This window comes from Scyliorhinus torazame, chromosome 5 (assembly GCF_047496885.1).
Source record: "Scyliorhinus torazame isolate Kashiwa2021f chromosome 5, sScyTor2.1, whole genome shotgun sequence".
Lineage (NCBI taxonomy): Eukaryota > Metazoa > Chordata > Chondrichthyes > Carcharhiniformes > Scyliorhinidae > Scyliorhinus > Scyliorhinus torazame.
The window spans coordinates 294,666,270-294,687,700 of NC_092711.1; the positions used below are offsets into that span (position 1 = coordinate 294,666,270).

Sequence of the window (21,431 nt, forward strand, 5' to 3'; positions counted from 1 at the left end):
GACAATAAGCGATTTTCTTTTCATTTTCATTTCATTTCATCAGATCAAGAAACTAAGGATTGTTGAAATGAGAAATGGAACAAAAAGAATGTTAATAATCACCATGGTATTTAGTTTGCCTGCTTAATAGCTACACAGTGATGACCTTCGATTTCAATGTGATAATTCACCACTATTTCATTTTCCTTTGTTACCATGCACCTGACTCCATTGTGTCTTTCTCCCTGTTTTCCACTTGTCTGGTTCCAATAAAGGGGAGACTACAATAGATGACAGAAAATACAAAAGCAGAGTGACAAAGGAAGTCTGAAACCAAGTTTTATTTTGTCGTTTGACAGTATGCAACATTGGTCACATTACGGGCCAGGGTTTAGAGAACCCCAAAGTGTATCATGGAGTTCACCTGACCCACAACTTTTAATAGATTTTGTTTATGGGGAGAGCACAAGGGCCCACTCTACAGGTGTGATGCAACAGAGATCTAAAGTACTTTTAAAACAAAACAATGTTTATTCTGTCAATCCAGGTAACATTTTATAAACACACAGTAAACATCTTAGCAACTATCAACTCAAATACTCTTTCCCCCCCCCCCCCCCCCCAAAAAAAATATGGTACTCTATAAGCAGCCCTTAATCTTTCCTAGCACCATCCATAAGCCAAATACCCTCCTTTAAAATCTCTACTGAGAGCAGTTACACTTTTAAAATGAGCAAGTGATCTGAAGACATTCTTTTCATACAGAGAGAGATCAAAATTACACCTTGTTTGGCTGGATGGAGCTCCAACTCTGAACAAAACTAAACACACACACTAGCTGCCAACCCAAAAACAAAAGTAAAAGCAGACAGACAGCCCACTGTAGACATCACTGCAGCTATTGGATAAACACTCATTTCTTAAAGGTGCATCCACTACAGCTATTTGATAAACACCCATTTCTTAAAGGTACTCACACATGACCGTCACTAAATGTCCACGTTGTATCCTGTGCTGATGGTGTTTCTGTAACCAGCTGGTGACAGAACCAAGAGGATCAAAGCAAACCTCTTGACCTCACCATTGCCATCTACCTGTCACAGCAGTATCTGCCCATAAGTGATGCTGGAAGTGACCTTTACACAGTTTTTGTGCAAATGAAGTCTGGGCTTCTCATACACACGATCTGTTGTGTCTTACCACCACCATGCTAAAGGGAAAAATTCAGACCAAATCCAGCAACACACAAACTGTGCTTTCATGATGTAATGATGGCTATCACCAGCAGTATTCATCTCATGGCCCAGAATATCACTCCAAATCGAACATGAGATCAATCTTTAGCATGTTAGGATCAGTGAAGTTGTAGTGTAGGACTCTATGCATGTTAAACAGCAGAAGTAGCATGAGAAAGGCAGAGCCAAGTGATACCACAACCAACGGATCAGATCAAAGCTGTACTTTCCTGGCACATCCAGTCATCAATGGTGGTGGATAATTAAAGAACAAACTAGAGGTGGAGGCTCTTCGCCCTCACTGTGGAAGCTCAACTTATTTGTGCAAAAGGAAGGCTCGGGTATGTTAAACTATTTTCAGTCTGAAGTGCTGAGTGGATGATCCATCTCCACCTTAGCTCCCCAGTGTCACAGATACCAATTTGATTCACTCCATGAAATAGCAAGAAACAACTTAATGCACTTGATAAAGCGAAGGCGGTGGGCCCTGACCACATGACACTTGTACTGAAGACTTGTGTTACAGAACGAGCGGCGCCTCGAGCCAAGTTGTTACTGTACAGCTGCAACAGTGGCATCTATCTGGCAATGTTGATAACTTGCCCAGGTATAACCTTTCCACAACTAGCAGGACAAATTCAATCTGATCATGCTGCTCTTGATCATCAGCAAAATTGTGGAAGGTGCCATCGACTACTATTAAATGGCATTTAATGAGAAATAACATCATTAACTCGTTTTGGATTCCATCTGGATTACGGTTCCAGACTTCATTATAGCCTTGGTCTAAAATGGAGAACAGCTGAATTCAAGAGGTGAGGTGAGAGTGACTGCCCTTGACATAAAGACATCATTTGACTAAGTGTGGCATCATGAGCCCTAGCAAAACTGAAGTCCATGGGAATCTAGGTGGAGGGTGGAACTCTCCACTGGTGAGTTGTGGTTGGAGGTCCGTCATCTCAATCCAAGCACACCATTGCAGGAGTTTCTCAGGGTAATGACCTAGACTTAATCATCTTCATCTGTTTCATTAATGACCATCCCTCCAAAATAAGTTTAAAAGTGATGATTGCACAGTGTTCAATACTTCCTTAGATACAGAAGCAGACCTGCTCCCATGCAGCCAGAACTGGACAACATTCCGGTTTGATAAGTAGCAGGTAATAGCGTGCCACTCAAGTGCTAGGCAATGACCATCTTCAACATAAGATAATCTAACCATCTTCCTTTAATGTACAACGGCATTATCATCAACATCTTGAGGGGTTGCCAGGCAGTGGCATTTTACCTGCCTTCAAACCAGCCAGCGGAGTTTGTGGAGTGTGAAATAGTTGCAGAGATGATGGTTGCACTGGTTCTCATCTTTCAAAACTCACTGGATTCTGGAAATGTCCTACCGGAATGGAAACATAACACTCTATTCAAGAAAGGGGGGAGACTGAATGCCGGAAACTAAGGGCCGGTTAGTCTAACATCTGTCATTTGGATAATGCTAGAATCTATTATTAAGGAAGTAGTAGCAGAACATACAGGAAATCATAGTACAATCAGGCAGATTAACATAGTCTTGTAAAAGGGAAATAATGTTTGACAAATTCATAGAATTCTTTGAGGATATAATAGGATGGATAAAGGGGTGCCAGTAGATCTAGCATATATTGATTTCAAAAAGGCATCCAATAAGGTGCTGCATTAAAGGTTATTGCACAAGATAAGAAAGAGCTCATGATCAAGGGGGTTTAATATTTGCTTGGATAGAGGATTGGGTAACAGGAGGATGAATTTTTTGGTTGCTGTAAGGATGTTGGGGTCTCAATTATTTACGATCTAAATGACTTGGATGAAGGGACCGGCTGTATGGTAACCAAATTTCCTGACAATGCAAATGTGGGAAAGCAAATCTTGAGGATACAAAGAGTCTGTCAAGGGATATAAATGGGTGAATGAGAGGGCAAAAAACTGGCAGATGGAATATAATGTGGAAAAATCTGAGGTTCACTTTGGCAGGAAGAATAGGAAAGCAGAATATTATTCAAATGGAGAGCGACTGCAGACTGCGGGGGGATCTGGGCATGCTAGTAGTATATAAATCACAAATCGTATATAGGTACAGCATGTAATTAGGAAGGCAGATGGAGCTGGCTTAATTGCCACGCTATCCACCACTTTGAACACTCTCCCTCAAGCACCAATGCAGAGGGGCAGCACCATGTATCATTTAAAGATGCAATGTCGCAACTTGCCAAGCGTCCTTCAATAACACCTTCCAAACCTGCGACCTCTAGCACCTAGAAAAACAAGAGCTGCAGATGCATGGCAACACCACTGTCTGCAAATTCCCCTCCGAGTCGAACACCATCCTAACTTGGAACTATATCGCGCTTCCTTCACTGTTGCTAGGTCAAAGTCCTGGCGCTCCTTTTCTATCAGGTCTGAAAATATATACCATACTGCAATAAAATAAAATACAAATGTTACACCGCTTTTCAAAGTAGGCCCAAGGTCACTCAATCGTATTGAATGGCAGTGCATGCTCAGTGGGTCATATGGTCTACTTCTCCTCCCATATCTTGTGTTCCTATGAACTCCAGTGATATCCAAGTCCCATGAATAAATAAAATGAAACTTTCCAACCTTACTATGTTTCCCAAATGGCTATTCTCCATATGTCAGTTGAGTCCGTGAATCTGGGCTGTTCAGGATGCCTGATTCCTCAGCCAAGCTTGATCAGCACATGTCCACAATTCATCTAGTCCTGTGGTTCCCTAACTGTGGTTGCAACCCCGATTGGGGTCACAGAAACAGCAAATGGAAATAAAATCACTTCAATTCCATATAATGTGGTCTAATAGAGCAGGGTTTTTCAAAGTGTGGGTCATTACCCATGGGTGGGTCGTGGGCAGGTGTCCGGAGGATCACGGAGCGATCTGTCGAAGCGTTCCCACGGTGGTCCTAATTGAGGCATTTTTATTGAGAATGGTGGTCACTGCAGCCTTTTAAATGAGAAGGAAATGAGGCTGTGTGCAGTCTTTTGACCAGTAGTGGCAGCAGTGAGCAAGTCACACCCCTGCATGTACACTTGTCATCAAGCGCCCTCTGTGTATGTGCTTTTGGTGCCAAATCACGGAGGAGAGCTTCTTCCGTTTCCAATTGCTGGCAAGCAAGGCAAAAGGACTATGAAGATGAATCATTATTTTACAAGTAAGAGATGGCCAGGGACACACATAGGCAGTGCACCTTATGGCAGGGATGTCACAATTGGAGCTGCAGGAGAGAGCTGCACAGGAGAGTCCCAGGCAAGACAGGGCAGTGCTAGTGTTAGCTCTGTACAGAGCGCCAGCAACTCTGGTTAACAGCCTACAAAGAAGAAACTGAAATCGGAAACAAAAGAGTAGAAAGATGATTTATTGCTTTGATACAGGGTCATCTGGACTCGAAACGTTAGCTCTTTTCTCTCCCTACAGATGCTGCCAGACCTGCTGAGATTTTCCAGCATTTTCTTTTTGATTTTTTGCGGTATGGTTTTGTCAATTGTGCCAATGCAAATAAGAATGCAAAGCCTATTTGTGTTATATGCAGGGAAGTACTGGCAAATGAGAGAAGTTTCAAATTTGGAAAGACGTGGGTGAAAAATTCCTTTTGAGGTTCAGATCCCCGAATCAGTTAACTTACAGCTGACTTCAAATGAAATGACTACGCTGCTGTACCTGATCTGTGATAGCACATTTTTAAAAAACAGCTAAAGCCCATAAGACTGCTAGCATTCTGGAGTATCCAGAGCTGAGTGAAACCAGCATTTTTTTAACTATTGCCCTTCACGACGGCTTGCATGTGCGAGGTTGGATTTTACTTTTTCACAAAGATGAAGATGGCACAAAGGAACTGGCTGAAGTCTGCAACTGATATGCGCATTGCCCTCTCCTCATGTGAACCTGATTGGAGTGAGATCGTGAGGATCAAGCATGCTCCCCATTTGCATTAACAGTAAGCGAACACGGCGTGTGTCGCGAAGGTCGGCTGGCGTAGGTCCCGAAGGTCAACCGGCTGGCAATGCTGGGTCACGGGGGTAGGGGGAAAGTTTTAAAAGCACTGTAATAGAGGGCTTCCAAAATCACTAGATACTGGGACAGCTCTTCCGTCACAGTTATAGAATTTAGGGCAAGTCAATACACTGTAAGATGATGACTTAAAAAATTTTTTTTAGAGTGCCCAATTAGTTTTTCCAATTAAGGGGCAATTTAGTGCGGCCAATCCACCTATCCTGCACATTTTTGGGTTGTGGGGGGTGAAACCCACGCAAACACGGAGAACGTGCAAACTGCACACAGACAGTGACCCAGGGCCAGGATTCGAACCCAGGTCCTCAGCGCCATAGGCAGCAATGCTAACCACTGTGCCACCGTGCTGCCCTAAGATGATGACTTTTGAGCTGTGCATTTTGTCATGAGCTGCAGTGTCTGGTTTTGATGCTGAGATTGCTGCCATCCTTCAACTCTTCACTTGGTTTGCACAGGATCTCATGTTCCCCTGCCCTGTAGCTCAACAACCTTTGAAACAAGTGATCTGAGAATAAATGATGGAGCAGGAAAATCGAAACGCCGGTGGGGAGGGAGCTTCACCAAACAGATGGGGATAAGGAAATAGTGGTGCCAGTGACCTTTCTCACACCAAACCCAGGGAGAGTTTGCACTGAGCTCGCAAAATATATTTTCATATTCAAGTAATAAATGTTAATCTCTTAAACATTAAGTTTAATAGTTATATGCTAAATGTTACTGTGCTGTTTTATTGCTTTTGTTGTACCTTCTAAAGCGCAGTGCGTATTTAACCTGTACACGATGGACAAATGACCACAAGTTGTTTAATACAATAAGATTTTATTACACACACACAGTTAATATTAGTTAATCACACACATACAAGTTGAACTCTAAACTAATACACTAGAAAGACCTTAACTTAACTTCCAGGTGACTGGCATGTACAGCGCAGATATGACCTTATCTGGGCTCCTGTGGTCTGGCAGTGCTGGATGTCTGTTGCTGGTCGTCTGTGTCCTCGGCTCTGGTCCCTCTGTGGATGGCGCGGATGGTCTTCCTCTTGGCTGGGGAAGGGTTCACCTTTGCTGTTGGCCGTTGAAAGCTGCAGTCCAGAGAGCGAGTGGTGGGCTGCTCAGCACCTTTTATCCTTTGGGAATTTTGCGTGCTTTTGGGCGGTCCCAGGTGATTGTCCAGTGGATCGTTCAGGGCTCGATCACCAATTAAGGGTTGCCACCTTGTTGATTCCCAGTCAGCCATGGCTATTAGTGCCCAAGGCACATAGGCCTTCCCAAGTAAGGAAAACACACGCCACCAAGTCTGCCACTTATTGTTAGTTTCTACCTGGAGCCCATCGTCCGGGATGGCCTTTCTCCTGTGTCAGTTTCTGCAAACGTCTGAGCTGCAGCCTTTGAATCTTTGCATGCTGCAGCCTGTCTGTGCTCTGGCTTTGGCCAAATTTTAGGTGGACACACCTTTCTGTTCTAGGGTGGCATAGCTGTTAAAATTGAGTTTTATTGGAAAACAGTATGAGAAGTGTTGATCTAATCACTTTTTAAAATAATCGTTATTGTCACAAGTAGGTTTACATTCACACTGCAATTAAGTTACTGTGAAAATACCTTAGTCGCCACATTTCGGGCCTGTTCGGGTACACCGAGGGAGAATTCAGAATGTCCAAATCACCTAACAGCAAGTCTTTCAGGACTTGTGGGAGGAAACCGGCGCACCCGGAGGAAACCCATGCAGACACACGGACAGACAGTGACCCAGGCCGGGAATCGAACCTGGGACCCTGGCGCTGTGAAGCAACAGAAGTGGACGCGATAGGGCCTTGCTTTCACGTCATTCCATGAACGATGGTGGTGGAAGAATCGATGTATTGTGCGAAGATTTGAAAACCTCGTCATTATTCGGGCTTGAGTGAAAACCGTTTAAGGGGAGCATCAACTGTAATTTTTTTAAATGACTCATTTAAGGAAAACATCAAGATTCTGCTTTTATAAACTGAACTATAATTTATGCTGCCTCTTCTGGATACAGATGTAGTACATACCTTTTGCCAGTGAAAGGAGCTGTTGCATTTTGCATGGACTGCTTTACAATACTTCACAAAGCAATTGATTAACAGAAGGGCTATAATAATATGGAATGGCGCTGTTCAATTTAAAAAAGAAAATGAGATGAGAAACAAGAGAATTAAAATGGTTGCCAGTTCACAAGAAAGGGCAAAAAATTGTTTTTAAAAAATTCATGGGATGTGGGCATCGCTAGCTAGGCTGGCATTTATTGCCCTTGAGAAGGTGGTGGTGAGCTGCCTTCTTGAACCCGCTGCAATACATGTGGCGTAAGTACACCTAGAGTTCTGTTTGGGAGTTTTAAGATTTTGTCTCAGCGACAGTGAAGGAACAGTGATAAACTTCCAAGTATATCACTGGGACAGCACGGTAGCACTGTGGTGAGCACGGTTGATTCACAGCTCCAGGTTCCCAGATTTGATTCCTGGTTTGGGTCACTGTCTGTGCGGAGTTTGCACGTTCTCCCCGTGTCTACGTGGGTTTCCTCCGGTTGCTCCGGTTTCCCCCTAGTCCAAAGATGTGCAGGTTAGGTGGATTGGCCATCCTAAATTGCCCTTAATGTCCAAAAAGGTTGGGTGGGGTCACTGAGATTGGGTGGAGGTGTGGGCTTGGGTAGGATGCTCTTTCCAAGGGCCGGTGCAGACTCGATGGGCCAAATGGCCTCCTTCTGCACTGTAAATTCTATAAGTCATGATGGTGTGTGGCAGTGCATCTTGTAGGTGGTATACACTGCTGCACTGTGTCGGTGATGGAGGGAGCAAAATATTTGTGGCGGGGCTACTTTGTCCTGGATGGTGTCAAGCATCTTGAGTGTTGTTGGAGCTGCTCATCCTCATCCAGGCAAGCAGAGAACATTCCAACACAATCCTGACTTGTCCCTTGTAGATGGTGGACAGGCTTTGGGGAGTCATGAGATTTGCCACAGGATTTCAAGCCTCTGACCTTCTTGTGTAGCCACAGTATTTATGTGGCTAGTCCAGTTCAGTTTCTGGTCAGTAGTAACCCCCCCCCCCCCCAGGATGTTGATAGTGGGGGAATTCAACAATGGTGATGCCAATGAATGTTGAGGGGTGATGGCTAGATTCTCTTGCTGGAGAAACGAAAAATAAAAATGGACAAAATGGTGATTATTAAAAACATTTTGGGAAGACAGTGGCATAGTGGTATTGTCACTGGGCTAGTAAACTAGGGACCCGGAGTAATGCTCTGGGGACGCAGGTTCAAATCCCGCCACTGCAGATGGTGAAATACGAATTCAATAAAATTCTGATGACGACCATAAAACCATTGTCGTAAAAACCCAACTGGTTCACTATTGTAATTTAGGGAAAGAAATCTGCTGTCCTTACCTGTTCTGGCCTACATGTGACTCCAGACCCACAGCAATGTAGTTGATTCTTGACTGCCCCTTCAAGGGCAATTAGGGATGGGCAATGAATGTTGGCAGAGCCTGCGACTCCTCCGTCCCATGAACGAATAAAAAAAAAACATTCCTGCATGTACTCTACAATGGCAGAGAGTGGGAGTCAAGGGGACGAACAAAGATGCAACATGTCCCATGGGTGAGGTAGGGGGCTGCTGATGCTCTGGAATTCTAGCCCAGTATGAGTTTGCAGAGGGTAAGATATACAGTGGGGGTGGGAGGAGACAATGGAGGGGTGGAGAGGGTCGAAAATTAACTTATGCACTCAGAAAGTGGCAGAGCCAGCGAGAATTGCATAACTGACAGCCTTTTTCCTCAGTTTTAAAAAAAGTTTTATTTTTATTTTGGTGCAAATAAAATGCTACTGCAGCGCTTTGAAACTCTCAGGTTACATCAAAGACAATGACAGCAGCGACAGATATGTTGCAATTGCTCTGAACTTTTCTTTATTCTTGGATTCCTAATAAAATCCGTAAAAGAGCAGAAAAGCACAAGGCTTGTGAGATTGATGACTGAATGCTACTCCATTTTGGAACGAGTCAATTGCTAAACCATAGTCTCCACGTAAACATATTGCACAATTAGAAACACACCATGAGAAGGATTCTAATCACGATGAAGATGATGATCTAGATCGTGACCACAAGACGGTCTTGTTCCACACATCATCAGCCACAGGACCATTTGTTCCAAAATGGTGTCCATTTACAATATATTCCTTTTTATTTTTTTACAGTCACATTTATACCGCTAAAAAAGGAAGAAAAAAAGTGTTATTTTTTAGTATTTTTAACTGGTTATACCTAATGATAGACCAGCACCAACAATTTTTTTTGTTTTTTTTTAAATTTGGGAGGGGAGTGGTTGGCGATGACGAGCGGAGAAGCCACGCTTGGTCTGGGGCCTACCGCCAGTGGCCGATCGATTCTGCAGCTACTCCCACACAAGATGCTGGCGTCGCCGTCTGACAGTAAGTGGAAAATGATGGTTGTCCTGCTGTTGCTTGTAGTGGCGAGGAATCACATTACATGCAAAGTGAGCACCAGCCACAAATGCAATCGTTGTACAAGCCAATTACTAGTGATGTGCACTTTTTGATTTCTCACTACTTCTCCTTCCTGTAATGTAACACTGTTTTAAAGAAAAATTGAATAAAAATACAGTTCAACAGTGATCCAACTCCAGTTAGGGTGACCAATCCAATGGCTTCCATTCTCATACCAAGCTCAAGAACCTGTGAGACCTTAAGAGATGCTTTTATTTCCTCCCCCACCACCCCCACACTAGAAAAGCATAAACATGCAGTGCCGTCAATCAACTAACTGCACATGCAAATAGCATGAGAGAACTTCAGGTAAGGAAGCCCAAAACTGCCTCAGAAGGGTTGGAGGCCACCAGACTAATCAACAGCTTAAATCATAAATTTTTTTTTTAAAAATAAGAGTACCCAATTCATTTTTTTTCCAATTAAGGGTCAATTTAGCATCGCCAATCCACCTAACCAGCACATCTTTGGGTTGTGGGGGCGAAACCCACGCAAACACGGGGAGAATGTGCAAACTCCACACGGACAGTAACCCAGAGCCGGGTTAAATCATTTAATGTTGGCCTGTGTAAATTTGGCTTCTGAACCCATTTTAATATTGGCAAACATGATGAGGATCCTGTCATTGAAATTTCAGTAGGATTGGGTAAATCAACCATGCTCATGTGGCACACCGCATCATAGCAGTGCATACCTCTATAACCACTGACTAGGATAGGAAGAAAGTTCACATGATTCATTAGTGCCTTTTTTGGGCAAGCTCAAGAAATGTTGAGTCCTTGTTGGCTCGCCGTCCTTCCTCCCTTCCCTTATTCAGCCACCCAAGATTTACGAAATTCACAGCTCATTGGCACAGTTAACCTCTTCCTCCTCACGATCACCCCCTCCCCACCCACACACGTGCACGCGCGCACACACACACACACGCATACACACAAGGCTTTGGATAAGTCATAAAACCAAAAGTAATATGGCAAGGATTTGGAAACGCCATTCCAATATGAAACAGACTCAACACGTGTCAAACATATTATCTGTTATTACTATTCATAGCAAAAATAAGTCTTTCTTTTCCAAAAAAAAGGGGGCTCATCTGTCCCAACATCAAGGCTTGAAAATATTCTGTACGTTGATGGTAGTCACACAAACCACTGATGCGATAGCCTTTTGACTTCCGAAAACTTGTCGAGAGATTGAAGATCCTCAAGTGAATACTTGGTGTCGAGGCATGAAACACTTTTGTGAAATTACATCACTCTCTGTACACAGTCACAATGCTCGATTGTGTCACTGTCAATAATTGCACATTAACTGCCACAGACACTGCGGCATGGTACCAGCTGCCCTGCGATGCCTCCATCCATGAAGACGCTCAAGTCTTTAAGCTTATGTTTAGTCCTTTTTTTTAAAAAGTCCTCCGCAGGTGAGGAGATCCTTCTTTATGATCGTCTTAAGAGATCATATAGTGGGTTATTGCATGCAGTGCATAGAGAAGCTCTGCCTGCATCCGAGCTTCCAGGATCAACAGATTCACACGAACCTACCAACAGAGACAAAGAAGTGTAAGAACAGTGCAAGGCTTCTCTCCTCAATAATACGCAAACAAATCAAAAGGGGTTAGTTACTGAAATTAAATGGCACACATAGAGAGCAAAAATGGAAATGTCCAGCAGGGCAGTCAGCAGCTGAAAGGAAAAAGGCAGTTCAGAAAAGACTGCCATGTAGAACTGATGGGGTTCTGCTGACCTGTTCCCCATCCCCTCCCCTCCCCATCTCAAACCACAAACTTTTTTTCTCTAGCTGTGTGAATCTCCCCACACTGTATTGTTTTTACATAGTTGTAATTACTGTACATTTGTCGTTAAGGAATGGTGTGTGCCGTCTGCAATCAGCCAGTAGGTTCAGAGGATTAAGAGGTATGCCGTGATTTGCAAATCTCTAGAACAGCAGGCGGGATTCAACCAAACCATTTCTATGCCCGGTTTTGAGTACATTTAGCAGGGAAAGATCCCACTATCCGGTGGATCGTCCACTGCACCCAACCTATCTCTTCTGGGGTCCTAAAGCACCCTTCCCTCACCCCACCTCTTAAGAGCAGGGCACCCCTAGGCCTGACCCCTGGCATGGGCAGCCTGGCACCTTGGTACTGCCATGCTGGCAGGGACACTGCCAGCCTGGCAGTGCCACTCCTGCCAGGGTGCCTGTGCCAAGGTGCTATCTGCAGTGCCCGGTGCCAGGGTACAATTCTGTCCAATACCTGACCACCTAGCGGTCTCCAATGGCTGGGAGACCCCCCCAGCTGCTGTTACGACTGATCCACGTTTGTGTGGACCCATTGTAAACGGCACCCTGGATAGGTCTCCTAGGCATAGCTGATGCATCACGGGAGAATCCAGCAAATGAATATTTAAATAAGTCTAATGGATCATTTAAATATGCATATCTGGATTACGCCCAGTGAGGGCGAGATCCAGATCGCGACATCTCGCGAGATGTTTTGAGTGTTGTGAATCTTGAGAGAGGCCTCCCGCGAGATTCAACGATCTCACCCCGACACCACGTTGGGGGTGACAAAGCCGTTGATATGTGCCCTGGGTTTCCCAAACTTTTCCAGGTGTGGAATCCTTTTGACTTCCCAAAGGTACGAGGACCCCATGGAAAACATTCTTAGATTGAAGAACTAAATCACAAAAAATGACTTAATTGCGTGCCAGGTACAATCGTACAAAAACAAACTGAAGGTGTTTCTATCTTATGTGTATATTTATTGTAATAAAAAAGTCCTGTTATTCAACAAAGTCTTTTTGTTATTTTTATTGGGAGCAACCTTTGACAGAAGCTCCGTAAATGTAAATGTCAGAGGACCACAGGCTGCACTCCCCTTCGATAGCTGACTGGTGGTATTTTAACCCGAGTTTCACCACACTTCATGCGAGGGCCATAGTTGAGAAGATTCAGGGATAACCTGAGCCAGTACGGGAATTGAACTCATGCTGTTGGTGTCTGCATCACAAACCAGCTGACCCCTGCTCCAGAACCTAGTTCAAACAGTGCATCATGCTTGGCTTGCCAGAATTTTTAAGAATTTGCGGGATTTGTGCATTAGCTGTCCATTAAACTCATTGAAAAATGTAACATCTCGTATATTAATTCAGACTGCAAAAAATGGGAATTGGTCTTCCACGCTGTTTGGAAAAATGCCTTTCTATTCTGTGGCTTGCCATAGTCATGTGACCTCAGATCATCCTTTGTGCATAAATGCTTGAGAGCAGAGGCCATTTCATCCACCACTTGAAACATGGGGCACAAGTTAATGATCGCACTGCGCCCAAAAAGCAGCACGCCGCAGCACAGCATGGCCAATAAAAGCTGGGAGACCCAGCTCCCGGGATCTACCCAGCTCGGAATGCCTCATGATGTGGGTGGGATCACTTTTTAGCAAATCTGCATAGTAAAGCGAGACAGCTAGTCTCACTTTAATGTGCAGTTTCCTGAGCTACCTGAGGTGTGGGAACAATCTCCCTTGCTTCGGAGCCCTTGGGAGAGTGCCGTTCAGTCCTGGTCTCCACAAACAAGAACCAGATGGAATGGCACTTCTGGGGTTCGCCCAGGGGACTAGAGGCCCCCAGGTGCATTCCCTTTGGGCAGGGTGTCATCCTGGCACTGGCATCCTGGTAGTGCCACCTGGGTGTCAGTCGGGCACTGCCAATGTACCCAGGTGGTGCTGGCAGGGGTGCCTTGTGTGGGTGTTGGAGAGGGTGTGGGGGCTGCCAGGGACTCTCCCATAGTGCTTTTGGGGCCTTGGAGATAGAGGATTGGCTGACTGACTGAAGGCAGAGAGTGGGGATAAAGGGGTCTTTTTCAGGATGGCAGCCGGTGACTAGTGGTGTGCCTCAGGGGTCTAGGGGTCTGTGCTGGGACCACAGCTTTTCACAATATACATTAATGATCTGGAAGAAGGAACTGAAGGCACTGTTGCTAAGTTTACAGATGATACAAAGATCTGCAGAGGGACAGGTAGGATTGAGGAAGCAAGGGGGCTGCAGAAGGATTTGGACAAGCTAGGAGAGTGGGCAATGATGTGGCAAATGAAATACATTTGCTTCCTCAATACTACCTGTCCATCTACAGATCTTTATATAAATTTGTCAGGAATAAAAGAATGACTAGGGTAAGAGTAGGGCCAGTCAAGGACAGTAGTGGGAAGTTGTGTGTGGAGTCCGAGGAGATAGGAGAGGTGCTAAATGAATATTTTTCGTCAGTATTCACACAGGAAAAAGACAATGCTGCCGAGGAGAATACGGAGATACAGGCTCCCAGACTAGAAGGGCTTGAGGTTCATAAGGAGGAGGTGTTAGCAATTCTGGAAAGTGTAAAAATAGACAAGTCCCCTGGGCCGGATGGGATTTATCCTAGGATTCTCTGGGAAGCCAAGGAGGAGATTGCTGAGCCTTTGGCTTTGATCTTTATGTTGTCATTGTCTACAGGAATAGTGCCAGAAGACTGGAAGATACCAAATGTTGTCCCCTTGTTCAAGAAGGGGAGTAGAGACAACCCCGGTAACTATAGACCAGTGAGCCTTACTTCTGTTGTGGGCAAAATCTTGGAACGGTTTATAAGAGATAGGATGTATAATCATCTGGAAAGGAATAATTTGATTAGAGATAGTCAACACGGTTTTGTGAAGGGCAGGTCGTGCCTCACAAACCTTATTGAGTTCTTTGAGAAGGTGACCAAACAGGTGGATGAGGGTAAAGCAGTTGATGTGGTGTATCTGTATTTCAGTAAAGCGTTTGATAAGGTTCCCCATGGTAGGCAACTGCAGAAAATACGGAGGCATGGGATTCAGGGTGATTTAGCAGTTTGGATCAGAAATTGGCTAGCTGGAAGAAGACAAAGGGTGGTGGTTGATGGGAAATGTTCAGACTGGAGTCCAGTTACTAGTGGTGTACCACAAGGATCTGTTTCGGGGCCACTGCTGTTTGTCATTTTTATAAATGACCTGTAGGAGGGCGTAGAAGGATGGGTGAGTAAATTTGCAGATGACACTAAAGCCGGTGGAGTTGTGGATAGTGCGGAAGGATGTTACAAGTTACAGAGGGACATAGATAAGCTGCAGCGCTGGGCTGAGATGTGGCAAATGGAGTTTAATGCAGAAAAGTGTGAGGAGATTCATTTTGGAAGGAATAATAGGAAGACAGAGTACTGAGCTAATGGCAAGATTCTTGGTAGTGTGGATGAGCAGAGAGATCTCAGTGTCCATGTACATAGATCCTGAAAGTTGCCACCCAGATTGAGAGGGTTGTACGGTGTGTTAGCTTTTATTGGTAGAGGGATTGAGTTCCGGAGCCATGAGGTCATGTTGCAGCTGTACAGAACTCTGGTTCGGCTGCATTTGGAGTATTGTGTGCAGTTCTGGTTGCCGCATTATAGGAAGGATGTGGAAGCATTGGAAAGGGTGCAGAGTAGATTTACCAGAATTGTGCCTGGAATGGAGGGAAGATCTTATGAGGGAAGGCTGAGGGACTTGAGGCTGTTTTCGTTAGAGAGAAGGTTAAGAGGTGACTTAATTGAGGCATACAAGATGATCAGAGGATTAGATAGGGTGGACAGTGAGAGCCTTTTTCCTCGGATGGTGATGTCTAGCACGAGGGGACATAACTTTAAATTGAGGGGAGATAGATACAGGACAGATGTCAGAGATAGGGGGTGAGATTCTCCGACACCCCACCGGGTCTGAACTCGTTGGGAGTTCAGAAGGATGAAGGGGGATCTTATTGAAACTTACAGGATACAGCGAGGCCTGGATAGAGTGGATGTGGAGGGGATGTTTCCACTTGTAGGAAAAACTAGAACCAGAGGACACCATCTCAGACTAAAGGGACGATCCTGTAAACAGAGAGGAGGAGGAATTTCTTCAGCCAGAGGGTGGTGAATCTGTGGAACTTTGCCGCAGAAGGCTGTGGAGGCCAAATCACTGAGTGTCTTTAAGACAGAGATAGATAGGTTCTTGATTAATAAGGGGGTCAGGGATTTTGGGGAGAAAGCAGGAGAATGGGGATGAGAAAAATATCAGCCAGGATTGAATGGCGGAGCAGACTCGATGGGCTGAGTGGCCTAATTCTCCTCCTAAGACTTACGGTTTTATGGGTCACCGTCTCTCGCTACACTGGCGAGTTCTGGCAAGCGGAGCTCCTAAGTGCACAAAACTGGGTACGGCCGGGGCTGCGCGTTCCCCATTGAGGTCCTTTATCAAACACATCACGTTTTATAGCCTTGTGTTTCCAGCAGAGAATTATTAAAACTTCAGTCTTCAACTTTGCACAGTACGCCATTGAATGTTCCAATACTCAGTATCATCTTGAAGTAGATGAGGGTGTGAGACCAATTCACCATCTTCCGAAGAGACTTTCCAGCTGCCCTCAAATCCAGCCCGAGATAAAAGATGGGAGTAATCAAAAAAAGTGACACAAACCTACAGACTGGATTAGCAGCGTGGTAGCTGTGAAGAAAAAAACCCTGGAAAGCTGGGCGTGTGCAGGGACTTCAAAGCTTTCAAGAGATCTCACTACCCCATGCCAACCATTGAAGAAATTTTACCACAGCGTAGCAAGGCAAAGGTATTTGCCACGCTAGATGCAAAAGATTGATACTGGCAAGTGATGTTGGCTGGAAGCGGCAGTTTTCTGACTAAGTTCTGCATACAATTTGGTCGGTATAGATGTGTTTTTTATTCATTCATAGGACGTGGGCATCGCAGGCTGTGCCAGCATTTATTACCCATCTCTAATTGCCCTTGAGGGGGCAGTTAAGAGTCAACCACATTGCTGTGGGTCTGGAGTCACATGTAGGCCAGACCAGGTAAGGACGGCAGATTTCCTTTCCTAAAGGGCATCAGTGAACCAGATAGGTTTAAAAAAAATAAAACATTTTTATTAAAGGTTTTCATAAAATATCAACAACAAAATGAGAAAGAAAAAAGAACCCAAAAGGGTTAAGTACAAAACACAATCTAAAAAAGCAACCCCCCAAACCCCTCCCCCCTGTACATAAATAATAAATTAACATTAACACCCCGACTTAACACAACAGGTGTATACACCCCCCTCAGACCCTTCAGTGTAAATAACAAAAACAATAGTAAAGTAACCCCCCCCCCGGTGCTGCTGCCATTGACCAATGTCTATCATTCTGCCAGAAAGTCTAAGAACGGTTGCTACCGCCTAAAGAACCCTTGTACCGACCCTCTCAAGGCGAATTTCACCCTCTCCAATTTAATGAACCCTGCCATATCGCTGATCCAGGATTCCACGCTTGGGGGCCTCGTATCTTTCCACTGAAGGAGAATCCTTCGCCGGGCTACCAGGGACGCAAAGGCCAGAATACCGGCCTCTTTCGTCTCCTGCACTCCTGGCTCCTCTGCCACCCCAAATATTGCGAGCCCCCAGCCCGGTCTGACCCTGGATCCTACCATATTCGACACCATCCTCGCTACGCCCTTCCAAAATTCCTCCAGCGCTGGGCATGCCCAGAACATATGGGTGTGATTTGCTGGGCTTCCTGAGCACCTAACACACCTGTCCTCACCCCCAAAGAACCGGCTCATCCTTGTCCCGGTCATGTATGCCCTGTGCAGCACCTTAAACTGTATGAGGCTGAGCCTCGCGCACGAAGAGGAAGAATTCACCCTCCCTAGGGCACCTGCCCACGTCCCCTCTTCGATCTCCTCCTCCCACTTACCTTTCAACTCCATGACCGAGGCCTCCTCCTCCTCCTGCATCACCTGGTAAGTTTCCGAGATCTTCCCCTCTCCCACCCACCCTCCCGAGAGCACCCTGTCCTGTACTGTGTGTGGCAGTAGCCGCGGGAATTCCACCACCTGCCATCTGGCAAACGCCCTTACCTGTAAGTACCTGAAGGTGTTCCCCGGGGGGGAGCCCGTACCCCTCCCCCAGCTCACCCAAGCTCGCGAACTTCCCGTCCACAAACAGGTCCCCCAACTTTTGTATCCGTGCCCTGTGCCACCCCGAAAACCGTCCACCTGTTCTTCCTGGGGCGAACCGGTGGTTCCCCCGTAATGGGGTCCACGCTGAGGCCCCAACTTCCCCCCCCTATGCCGCCTCCACTGCCCCCAAATTTTGAGGGCTGCCACCACCACCGGGCTCGTGGTATACCTCCTTGGAGGGAGCGGCAGCGGCGCTGTTGCCAGCGCCCCCAGATTCGTACCCACACAGGACGCCGTCTCCAGCCTCTTCCATGCAGCCCCTCCCCCTCCATCACCCACTTGCGCACCACCGTCGCATTGGCGGCCCAGTAGTACCCACAGAGGTTGGGCAGCGCCAGCCCCCCCTATCTCTACTCCACTCCAGGAACACCCTTCTCACCCTCGGAGTTCCTCGCGCCCACACAAACCCCATTATACTCCTGTTAAAAGCCTTTGGGATAAAATGGGGAGGCACTGGAACAGGATCAATAACCTTGGGAGCACCGTCGTTTTGATTGACTGCACCCTACCCGCCAAGGACAGCGTGAACGCGTCCCACCTCTTGAACTCCTCCTCCATTTGCTCCACCAGCCTTGTAAAGTTAAGCCTATGCAGGGCCCCCCAGCTGCTAGCCACCTGGACCCCCAAATATCTGAAGCTCCTCTCCGCCCTTTTTAGTGGGAGCTCGCCAATCCCCCTCTCCTGGTCCCCTAGCTGAACTACGAACAGCTCGCTCTTCCCCATATTGAGCTTGTACCCCGAAAAGTCCCCGAATTCCCTAAGGATCCTCATTACCTCTGGCATTCCTCCCACCGGGTCCGCCACATACAGCAGCAGGCCGTCCGCATAAAGCGACACCCTATGCTCCTCCCCACCCCGCACCAACCCCCTCCAGTTCCTCGACTCTCTCAGTGCCATAGCCACTGGTTCAATCGCCAGTGCGAAGAGCAGGGGGGACAGGGGACACCCCTGTCTCATCCCTCGGTGCAACCGAAAGTACTCGGACCTCCTCCTATTTGTGGCCACACCCGCCATCGGGACCTCATACAACAGCCTAACCCACCTGACAAACCCCTCCCCAAACCCGAACCTCTTCAGCACCTCCCAGAGGTACCCCCACTCTACCTTATCGAAGGCTTTCTCAGCGTCCATCGACACCACTATCTCCGCCTCCCCCTCCCTCGCCGGCATCATGATAACGTTCAAAAGCCTCCGCACATTCGCGTTCAACTGTCTCCCCGTCTGGTCTCCATGGATGATCTGCGGCACACAATCCTCAATCCTCGTGGCTAAGACCTTCGCCAGCACCTTGGCATCTACCTTTAGCAAGGAAATCGGTCTGTAAGACCCACATTGCAGGGGATCCTTGTCCTGCTTCAGGATCAAGGAGATCAGTGCCCGGGACATCGTCGGGGGTAATGCCCCCCCCCCCCCCCCCTCCCTCCCTTGCCTCATTAAAGGTGCTAACTAACAGCAGGCCCAACAGGTCCATATATTTTTTTGTAGAACTCGACCGGGAAACCATCCGTCCCCGGTGCCTTCCCCGCCTGCATGCTTCCTATCCCTTTGATCAGCTCCTCCAGCCCAATCGGGGCCCCCAGTCCCGCCACCAGTCCTTCTTCCACCTTTGGAAACCTCAATTGGTCCAGGAAACGGCCCATCCCTCCCTCCTCCCGTGGGGACTCGGATCGGTACAATTCCTCGTAGAAGTCCCTGAAGACCCCATTGATGCCAACCCCACTCCGCACCACGCTCCCTCCCCTGTCCTTAACTCCCCCGATCTCCCTAGCTGTGTCCCGCTTCCGAAGCTGATGCGCCAGCATCCGGCTTGCCTTTTCCCCATACTCATAGACCGCCCCCTGGGCCTTCCTCCACTGCACCTTCGCCTTCCTTGTGGTCACCAGGTCGAATTCGGCCTGGAGGCTGCGCCTCTTCCTCAACAATCCTTCCTCAGGCTCTTCCGCATATCTCCTGTTTACCCTCACCATCTCCCCCACCAGCCTCTCCCTCTCCCCCCGCTCCTTGTGGGCCCTAATGGAGATCAGCTCTCCCCTCACCACCGCCTTCAGTGCCTCCCATACCATCCCCACTTGGACCTCCCCGTTGTCGTTGGTCTCCAAGTACCTCTCTATACTTCCTTGGACCCGCTCGCTCACCTCCTCGTCCGCCAACAGCCCCACCTCCAAGCGCCACAGCGGGTGCTGGTCCCTCTCCTCCCCATCTCCAAGTCCACCCAATGCGGGGCGTGGTCCGAAATGGCTATTGCCGAATACTCGGTATCCTCTACTCTCGCTATCAGCGCCCTACTCAAAATGAAAAAGTCGGTTCGAGAATAAGCCTTATGGACATGTGAGAAGAATGAAAATTCCCTTGCCCCCGGCCTTGCAAATCTCCAACGGTTCACCCCTCCCATTTGGTCCATAAATCCCCTCAACACTCTAGCCGCCGCCGGCTTCCTACCCGTCCTAGACCTGGAGCGATCCAGTGCCGGATCCAACACCGTGTTAAAGTCTCCCCCCATTATCAGGCCCCCCACTTCCAAGTCTGGGATCCGACCCAACATACGCCGCATAAAACCCGCATCGTCCCATTTCGGAGCATACACATTGACCAGTACCACCCTCTCTCCCTGCAACTTACCATTATGTACCTACCGCCATTATTTGCCACAATGCTCGAAGCCTCGAATGACACCTTCTTTCCCACCAAGATCGCCACCCCTCGATTTTTGGCATCTAGCCCCGAGTGAAACACCTGATCTACCCACCCTTTCCTCAGTCTTACCTGGTCTGCCACCTTCAGGTGTGTCTCCTGGAGCATAACCACATCCACCTTGAGTACTTCAGGTGCGCGAACACGCGGGCCCGCTTTACCGGCCCATTCAGTCCCCTTACATTCCAGGTTATCAGCCGGATCAGGGGGGGTACCTGCCCCCCTCCCCCGCCCCCGCCGACTAGCCATGACCCCCTCCTTGGCCAGCCACGCGCCCGCACCCCACACCCGGCCCGTTCCCCACAGCGGCATACCCCCGTCTCGAGCCCCCCCACTCGCTCCAGCTCCTCCTTGACCTTAGCAGCAGCAACTCGATCCCCCCCCCCCCCCCCCCCCTGCCGCCGCCCCGGGCTAGGACCCATCCTGGCTGGTTTACTCCCCCCATTGCACTTCCGCAAGTCAGCTGACTCCTGCTGACCCCGGCCACTCCCGCCTCCCCTTCGACTCCTCCCATTGTGTGGCACACCCTCCTCTCCCGCTCCCCATCGACAGGCTCTCCCCCTCCCCCCTCCGTTCTAAGCGTGGGAAACAATCCTCGCTTCCCCGGACCCCCCCCCCCCCCAAATCTTCGGCGCGGGAAAAAAGCCCGCGCTCTCCACCTACCAGGCCCCGCCACCAACCAACACAGTGCCCAACCCGCCCCATCCACCCTCCCCAACCCGAAATTGAAAAACACAGAGAAAAAGAAACCCAAAACAATGCAAAGGCACACCCCCCCCGAACCAAAAATAGGCATAACATATCCACCGCAGTCCCCAATCGCCCATCCCGACCCTCAGTCTGTGTCCAGCGTCTCGGCCTGAACAAAGGCCCACGCCTCCTCCGGAGACTCAAAATAATGGTGCCGGTCCTTGTAGGTAACCCACAGATGCGCCGGC

The 21,431-nt window shown here is 47.7% G+C and overlaps 1 protein-coding gene across 5 annotated transcripts in view; it reads right to left on the reverse strand.

Moving 5' to 3' along the window:
- Window positions 1–9,060: 9,060 nt before the first annotated feature.
- LOC140421222 (sestrin-1-like) overlaps window positions 9,061–21,431 on the reverse strand; it is a 91,199-nt gene continuing 78,828 nt past the window's right edge. For all 5 annotated transcript variants that reach the window (XM_072505768.1, XM_072505770.1, XM_072505772.1 and 2 more), the window contains one exon: window positions 9,061–11,337. In XM_072505768.1, coding sequence (XP_072361869.1) covers window positions 11,248–11,337 — 90 coding nt within the window. In that variant the 3' untranslated portion in view covers window positions 9,061–11,247. The remainder of the gene's footprint in view (window positions 11,338–21,431) is intronic.